The sequence below is a fragment of the Phlebotomus argentipes genome, unplaced genomic scaffold, assembly GCF_947086385.1.
Source record: "Phlebotomus argentipes unplaced genomic scaffold, Phlebotomus argentipes genome assembly scaffold_18, whole genome shotgun sequence".
Classification (NCBI taxonomy): domain Eukaryota; kingdom Metazoa; phylum Arthropoda; class Insecta; order Diptera; family Psychodidae; genus Phlebotomus; species Phlebotomus argentipes.
The window spans coordinates 18,009,965-18,018,869 of NW_026776177.1; the positions used below are offsets into that span (position 1 = coordinate 18,009,965).

Sequence of the window (8,905 nt, forward strand, 5' to 3'; positions counted from 1 at the left end):
GAGGACTTGGCGATGGAGTTGACGAGTCAATTGCCCTGACACAAATCCAGAGGCGCGCTGATGATGATGAAAGTGAACTGAATGTGGCCAGAGAGCTGGGAGAGCGCTCGAGATGAGGTGTGGAGGAACGAGAGATGAGAAAGAGGAAAAAAAGAGACCATGTGAACTCGCCAGAGTTTCGTGTGCCTTTTTATCATGCCTCGCCGGAGCGATGGAAGGCTGTGTTGTGGAGGCACAGGTAAAATGTGGGCTTCGCTCTCGCAGATGTTGAGTGCGCTGCTGCTCGACGGAGTCCGTGAAGGCTGGCCCGGCGCGGAGGGACGCGGAGTGCGGCGCGCGGCAGCGCTATTGTGGTCGGACGGAGGGCCGCATACAACGACAGAGCGTGGCATCTCCGGGGTGTCTTCTGGCGAGAGGTGAACAGAGAGGGACTCCTCAGCGTCGTCGCCCTGCTCTCGGCGCCCACTCAGGCTGTGTGGCATGTCCAGCGTGGGGTGGGATGCCCGCCCACACACAGCGAGGGGACTGAGCGGTGGAGATTTTCTCAGATACAGCGCTCGCCACCCCAGGAGTGACGCTCTGGCCGCTTCTCCCAGTGAATCGCTGATGCCTAGCTATCGATTTTTTGGGACGCTCGTCGGACTCACGTTTCGCAGGCGGCAGCTCGACAGTGTCGTCTCTCGGAGCCGAACCACGCCAGCGGAACAGCACGCAGGGAACGCCACTTGAGTTGCTCTCTGTGTGCGGAGCGGAGATTTGGTGTGTGTTTGGCAAGGTGGAGAGATCCGGCAGAGGCGCAGCCACACGCTCTCGCCGTGCTTCACGTCTCGTCGGGTAACTTTTCAGCAATAATTGGCTGCTTTAAGGAGTGTCTGGGAGTTTCTTGAGCTTTTAAAAGCCCGAATTGCATTTGCAATTTAAGACAATTTTTTGTTAAGTATTCTCTGAGATTACTTTTTTAATCGTTGTACATTAATTTTCAATAAAAAAAAAATACAAATAGAAAACCTCAAGCCATGTAGAGAGATTAGAAGGATTGTATGTAATTATTATAATTATAAGGATGTAAAACATAAAGGGAAAGGGACTCGTTGTCTGTGAATGGCGTGCATATAACTGAGCCTGATGGAATGCGCGAGATTGCGCTCATCTCACCGTCTCTCGCCATGCCTTCCCATGAAACCTCATCTTTGTTCTCTGGCGGTTTCCACTGAAAACTCGCCTCTGTTGCGACCGATCGCTTCCCTTGGCATCTGCAGGCGCGCCAGGGCATCTGCCGATCGAATCCGGATCGCGGTGGCGAGATGCACATAAATGGCCTGTGCGAAATGCCATGGCTATTAATACCAACACAGAGCCGAGAGATCCGGCAAAGAGTGATTCAGCGCGATCTCTCTGGCCAGTCCAGCCACTCCACGAGGGACTCTTTTTGCCTGTCCTTCACCTGAGAAAGTCACCGCCTGTGCCAGTGTATTGGTGGTATCGGTCGGGCGTCTTCGGCGACACCAGCAGGCATCCACGGAGACACTCCACAGCGCACCAGGGACGGATTCGAGGGCGTCTCTGAGGTGGCTTTTCCAGGGATTTCCTGTTGGGGTGCATTTCGTGGTTTGGGTCACCATTCCCTCCTTCCTGCTGCCCGTTTGTGGAGGCAAACTCCCTGGCCTACTCTTGAATCGCGCGCGAGCACGCGAGCGAGACGGCAGCGGAGGCGAGTGGTTGGCCTGGAGCGGCGCAACCGCTCGGGTGCGAGCGGGACGGCTAGCGGTGTGTGCGGTGAACTTTCATGCCACCTAGCGAGTTTGTGGGCAAGATGTCAGTGCAGTGTTGAACGGAGAGTAGCGCGGAGACCGTCTCTCTCCTGACCTTTTTCAAGCGGAGGACTTTTGGTGCGGACTGAGCGCGTTTCTGAGAGGAAGTGGAGTGCAGAAGCCCCCGCGAGGGTACGTGGATAGTGTGAGAGGTGTGATGGAGGGTGAGATGGGCATCAAGCGGGGCTGCCGCCTCTGCTTGGCCCCGGACAATGAGTGTGTCTCCATATTCGCGACAGCAGCTGCCGACCGGGAGGCGCTGGCGATGAAAATTCTGGCGTGTGTCAATATAAAGGTGAGGCGATATTGATTTTTCCAACCTCCCGGACGCGAACGGGCGGCCGGAAGCCAGGGATGGGGTCGGGCGATGCGGCGGCCACCATCTTGGATTCGTCTGAGGCCAGCCGAGAGCGACTCCCAGGCCCAGAGCACAAGGCTGAGAAGACGGGAGGAATGTGTGGTGAATTGATTCGCTGCTCGAATCGCGCACGGCTTCTCTGTGTGACTCCGCACAACCACATGGATGATTCACCTCGGCGTGTCAGAGCTTCGGCCTCTTCATGCTGGCCACCCCGAGCCTCATGAGCTCCGCTCTCATCTCTCGGACAAGTGGACACACTCTTTCTTGGCCTCATTTTCGAGCTCAGTGGCGCCGTCGCCGGATTTTATTCACCACCGCCTCTTTCTCTCTCTCTCCTGGCCAGGTTCATCAGTCCGACAGTCTCTCGTCGCGCATCTGTCACGCGTGCATCAGCTACTTGAACTCATGGCAGAGCTTCAAGAATCGCTGCTACGCCGCCCAGCGGAAGCAGAAAACGTGGCTGACCTGCCAGCTCCAGCGGCAGCTCAACAGCGCCCGCGAGGAAGCTTCCAGCGCGGCCAAAAAGCGCCGCCACTCCGCCGAGGGCGATGATCAGCGGGTGACGGCCAAGAGGACCCACGAGGGGTCTGCAGATGAGGATTTCTATCCGGAGAAGCAACTCAAGAGCGCCTCTGCCAGCGCTTCCCAGCGTCCCAGTGTGGCAGAGAGCGACGTGAGTATTGGAAATCTTGTAGAAATCTCCTTTGAAGCCTCACAAATTCCCTTCACTTGCAGAGCTTCATCAAGCAGGAGCCCAAGGATGACGAGGAGCAGGAGGTAAAGTGTTTTGCTTTTATCTTACAAAGAGAGCTTAGGGCGTTCTTCCTGGGAATAGTCAGGGTTGAGAGAGCGGCTGAGAGAGTGAGAGGTAGAAATAAACTCAGCGGGACGCCTTTTGGAAGAATTCCAGGCAAAGATCTCTTGGCGTGGTGAAATAGCGGCAGCAAAGGGAATTTATCGGGAGCTAATTTCACGAAGAGACTCTAGAAGTATTTAATTAATTACACCACACACACAGTGGATCAGTCCAGGTGCTGTGAAAAATATTAATTTTTCCTATTTTATGGTGTAAAAAACTGTGTGAAACGACTGTTTCTCAAGGGAAAAATGGAAAATGCTCTGCTAAATTGGGTGAAATGCAATATTCTAAGTTTTATCAAATTGAAACGTTTTCCCAGGAACTCTGCAATTTGTTGTGCAGCAGGAATTTTGATTAAAAAAAAATGCGACATGCAATTTGGGTCACTTTGTGCGTTTCCATCGTTTCCATGAATGAAATGTAAAAGGATGGACGAATGATATTAATACTCGAGTGCATGTAGGTCATGGAGAGAGAGAAACGCTGCGATGTCCTGGCAGTGGGAGTCACTAACCGCGTAGTAATGCTGATTTTTCTGGGAATTCCAGGGTCCAGTCACTGTCAACATGGAGCTCGATCCGAGTCAATTTCTCGCTGACAACGACTCGGAGGAGGAGTACCAGAATGACTCTGCGCATAATGACGAGGGACCACCAATACTGACATCTCTCGGTCTCACGCATATCAACCATGTCAATCCCTACAACTATCTGGCCACGGATCTGGAGGAGTACGACCAGGAGATGGAGGACGGGGACTCCTCCATGCCGTTCAGCGGTGGGCTTCAGGCGCTGCTGAAGCGCAAGACTCAGCCCTCAATTCCGGCCAGGTGTCAGATTTGTCAGATGAAATTCTCCAATCGCGCCAATGCTCGTCGCCACGAGAGGAACATCCATGGGATTAAGATATCGACAGAGAATGGGGACATCACGGTGATGCCAAAGCCGCCGCCGCCGCTCATCATGCTGCCGAAGAGAGAGCAGGGCAGTGGCGGTGGTGGTCAAGCGAGTGGATCCGCTTCGGTGACGAGTGGAGACGATGTAAAACCGTCGGTTCCGGTGCTGAAGAAGCCCACAAAGCCGGTGCCCGAAGAGTGGGACTACACGAAGCCCGAGAAGTATCGGCATCTCCTCACGGAGAACAAGTTGGCATTCATCAGGCGGAATCTGAAGTTTCTTGGCCAGTATCAAGATATGAAATGCAAGTGTTGCGATCGAAAGTACTTCACGTACAAGACCTTCATGTCTCACATGCGAAAGCGCTTTTTGTCTCTGCCGCGCAACATGTGCTTCAAGTGTCTCAGGCAGTTTGAGACGAAGGGACAGTTTATAGCGCACTTGAAGAAGAAGAATTGCCTGAATCTGTACACGCTCTACATGGCGGACACGTCAATTTCCAAGGTGTTTCACACATCATCGCCCTCGGGTCGCATTGGACCGAAAGAGATCCTGGCCAATAAGGCGTACGGATGCAAGCTGTGCACTGAGCAGTTCCGGCTCAAGAGTGACTTCCGCACGCACGTCAATGAGAGTCATCCGGATGCGCAGAACTTCCGGGATCCGATGACGGGCAACTGTACGTATTGTGAGGCCACATTCGAGGAGGCGAGTCAGCGCAAGAAGCATTTCGGAAATATGGAGTGTCTGGTGTTTCTGATCTGTGGCAACTGCGAGGAGCGTTTTGACTCGAATCCGCAGTTTCTGGAGCACGTGTATGCGACGCATCTGACAAAATTGGGCCGTGGAACGATTCAGAAGCAGGCTAACGCACAGATGGCCAGTCAGAATGGTGAGGATGACTTCAAGGAGGTGGAGGAGAGTGGACAGCCCAACTCGAAGAGCGCCCAGAATTGTCCCGTGTGCGATAAGCAGTATAACAACTACTACAATGTGTTGAGGCACATGGAGTCGAAGCATCCAGATAAGATGCCCAAGACTTATCACTGCGAGATTTGCCAGACGGGCTTCGCACGGCAAACTGAATTGCGAGAGCACGTGAAGACGGCTCATGGTGAGTTGAGCTTGACCAAGGTGAAGCCCATCAGCTTTAGCTGCAGGGAGTGCAAGGAGCTGTTCGAGAAGAAGGAGGCGTGGATTGAGCATCAGACGAGCCATGATAAGTTCATGTGCCAGCAGTGTGACTTCACCGTAAAGGCGCGCGACGAGTTTGAGACTCACCTGGCCACCCACACGAAGCTGAAGGTGTACTCGTGCGGCATCTGCAAGGCGTCCTTCAACACAGAAGAGGGTCTGCAGTATCACACCATGACCACGCATCTTGTACTCGACAGCGACGAGGCGCTCTTCAAGCAGATCACCAAGACGGAGGTTGAAGTGAAGCTGGAGCCACTGGATCCGCAATCAGTCGTGGATGCACTCAATTTGCATCTGGACGGTGTGGAGATCATTGCGAAGCCACGTGAAAGTGCACAGAAGAGCGGCAGTGGTGCGCAAACGGCCCAAACGAGTCCCCAGAAGGCTGATGTGTCGGTGGATTTGACAGGTGAGCCGGGAATTTCGCAGAAGCCACTGCACTACAACTCCAGAATGCGTTGTCGCGTGTGCCAGAAGAGGATCAGCAGCAAGGTTGGGTACAAGAATCACTTGCTTATTGAGCACCAGATTAATGATTGTCAGTTTGTGAGCTGCGATCTCTGTCCGGCGGAATTCAGCAATGAGAAGGGACTGCGTGTGCACATGTTCAGGACGCACAATATATCTGTGAAGGAGGAAGAGGGCGGATCTGCGGATCAGCAGCACTTTGAGTGCAACATTTGCCATACAGTGTACAGGAGTGTGGAGCAACTGCGGGATCACATCAACACAGTTCATGGAGTGACAAAGTGAGTTTATTGTTCATTTGCAAGTCAATTAATGTAGCAGTTTTGTTCAGTTAGGAGATGATTTTTTAATTATTTTTCTTTCACAGTCTGCCGGATCTTGATGAATCGGCGGAACAGTCAAGTGTGGTCAAGGATGGGGATTCCCACAATGAGACGCTGCCGGACTACACGCCAATCGAGGTGTGGTTCCAGTGCCGCTACTGCGATGAGAACTTCAACTCCAACAAGAAGCTGACGATTCACATGAACACCCACGAGGAGCATGACTCCACGGATTACACGTGCAGAGATTGTGGGAATGTGTATGGGACCAGGAAGTCTTTGTGGGTGCACCGACACAAGAAGCACCCGCGTCCACAGATGCCGTCGCCGTGCGAGGTGTGCAGCAAGGTGTTCTATGACAAGACGGAGCTTGGGTATCATCTGAAGACGCACGGTGGGGCGAAGAAGAGTCTGTTGGATGGAATTAGTGGCGATGCCGAGGAGGCAGGCAGTGACACGGGAAAGTACTCTTGCCACGTGTGCGGCAGGAAGTTCCAGGACAAGTCACCACTAAGCAAACACCTGAGGATTCACGAGATGGAGAATAGCATGTTCAGTTCGTCACTCCTGGTGACAGCGCTCAGTGACAGTCTGGAGCAGCAATCTGATCAGCCGTCCAACTGGGGCAACTCGTTGCTGAACAACGACGGAGAGTTCTCGTGTGACATTTGCCCCAAGACCTTCTCTCTGCTGAGTGCCCTCAAGGTGCACCGTGGGTGGCACTTTAGGTCACCTGATGGGCGTCAGGTGACAGATCCGGGAAATATCTGGCAACCGGGAACATTGCCACCGAGCAGAGCCAAGCGATTCCGGCCGCTGCCCTCGAAGCCACCCGTTTGTCCGTATTGCAGCTCCAAGTTCGCCAGTGCCAATAATCTGAGGCGGCACATTGTGGAGGTGCACAAGCGCAATGAGTCGCGCATGAATCGCGAGGCAGTGAATCCGGGGGTGTTTATTGAGAAGGAGCGCGAGTGCAGTGCGTGCAACAAGAGTTTTGACACGCACATCGAGTGGATTGAGCACAAGATGGGACATGCGAAGAATCAGAAGCCCTCGACGACATTCGAGTGGAACTGTGAGATTTGTGGGAAGATGTTCACGCGGAAGGAGAGATTGCTGCAGCACATGATCACACATTTGAATAGCACGGGCGACAGGGCGGAGGATGATATTGAAGAGGTGGAGGATGAGGAGGAGCCGGAGAACAGCTCAGAGGCGAAGGCGCAGGAAGTGATGGTGGAGGACGACGTTGTGGCTGAGAGTTCGCCCGAGATGAGTGACGCGGAGGAGAGGGAGGGTGACAAACACTCGTGTGATCTGTGCCAGGTGTTCTTCAAGACGTCGGCAGAACTCCGTCGCCATGTAACATCACATTTCATTAATGGGACAGCCACGATTGGGAATGAGGAGGTGAAGGGAAATTCGCCGTCACCTGTGCCGGTGGCCAAGCAGACTGCCCAGTCGGAGGCCGAAGAGGAGGAGGAGGAGGATGATGAGGAGGAAGTGGTGGTGAAGAAAGATCCTCAAGACAGTCAATTACTGGAGGAGGTCGTGGGTTCAGACTCTGATGATGACGACCTGGATGAGAGTGGCGAGGATGTGATTGAGGACGATGATGACGTGATTGAGGACAGCGAGGACGAGAGTGTGGCTGAAGATGAGAACTTCAATGATGAGGATGAGGAGTTCATGGAGGAGTACATCGATGCGGATGAGATTGAGCCGAAGACGGTGGAGATTTCATCCACTGACGAGAAATCCGATGCCCAGGCCATTGTGTACAAATGTCGCCTGTGTGACACGCCTCATCGCAGCCACTTCGCCTCTATCAAGTGCATGGAGGCTCATCGGATGCCCACGGAGTGGAAGTGCTCCAAGTGTCAGGTGTTCTTCGCTGATGCCCAGCAGATGAAAGACCATGCGCGATTGATGCATGAATAGGAGCAGCTTGTCTTCCTTCTGCTGGCGCCACAGTGAGGCTTCCTAATGTGAGTCTCACTTCCTCTTGATATACTCAGAAATTATATACAGTGAAATGCAAATGTGGGCTGTAAGTTGTCCCCTGTAAAGAGAAGCAGCCCAGTTTGGACTCCACTGCATTTATTTCCACGCAGAAAAAATGTGCTGAAGAGCGTAAACATCTTTCCATATTGAGGAAAATCCACCGGTTTTGCATGAATAATGATACAGTTTCCAAACTCTCTTCTCACTTTCCTCAAGTACTATTTTCATATATATATATAAAGAGATACATTTTAAGAGCATTGCTTAGGATGCAATGCGACATACTTAGACGTATAAGATGTGTGTGTGTGTGTATTCACGCCATTCGTGAAGATTTTTACAATATAATTCTTCAATTATATCGAAAAGGAATTTCATGTAGATTTATGAAGTGATTTAGGCTATAAAAAGATTTTCTCTGTATTGTTTTTCTTTTTCTTTATCTATCAACTAAGAGAAACCATGCACTAAAATTCTACTTAAATGGTAACATTTACGCGCTAAAATATGTATTTAAGCATCACATTAAGCTGGTAGTGAGATAGAGAATTATGAGGAAATATAGAGGAGTTTAAATATTAATGAAATTGGATTTCCACTGACAATTTATCACATGAATTTCATGAAGAAGGAGGAGGAGGAGAAAAAAAAGTATGTGCTCTGCAGAAATGGAATACAAGAGTGGAATTACACACGAGGGAAAGGGAATTCTTCCCAGAGTTACCTGCCACGTAATTTGAAATCTATTGATATAATGATGATTAAGTGATTAAATATAAGGAAACAGATTAATGGAAGTATTCGGAAAAGTGAAAGGAGAGTTTCAAATTTAGTTATGGTTTAGTTTAAACTTCAATGCAAACTCTGTCTATATAAGCTATGGAGATTTTACACTTGAGAAAATGCATAGGATTATAAGTGGTTAGATTAGAGAAGAAGCACACAATGTGTTGATGCTTTGTGTCGTGAAATTCGTGTTGTACCTT

General features: G+C 51.2%; 1 protein-coding gene across 1 annotated transcript; it reads left to right on the forward strand.

Moving 5' to 3' along the window:
* Positions 1-1,824: 1,824 nt before the first annotated feature.
* LOC132261103 (zinc finger protein hangover-like) lies at positions 1,825-7,858 on the forward strand. Its single transcript, XM_059759660.1, has 5 exons — positions 1,825-2,106; positions 2,516-2,845; positions 2,908-2,949; positions 3,580-5,873; positions 5,960-7,858. The coding sequence occupies exons 1-5, from the start codon at positions 1,969-1,971 to the stop codon at positions 7,854-7,856; spliced, it is 4,701 nt and encodes a 1,566-aa protein (XP_059615643.1). The 5' UTR covers positions 1,825-1,968; the 3' UTR covers positions 7,857-7,858.
* Positions 7,859-8,905: the final 1,047 nt, after the last annotated feature.

Coding starts and splice junctions, on each gene's coding strand:
- LOC132261103 (XM_059759660.1), top strand. CDS start 1,969: ATGGAGGGTGAGATGGGCATCAAGCGGGGCTGCCGCCTCTGCTTGGCC. Junction 2,846..2,907: donor CCAGTGTGGCAGAGAGCGAC/GTGAGTATTGGA, acceptor CTTCACTTGCAG/AGCTTCATCAAGCAGGAGCC. Junction 2,950..3,579: donor AGGATGACGAGGAGCAGGAG/GTAAAGTGTTTT, acceptor TGGGAATTCCAG/GGTCCAGTCACTGTCAACAT.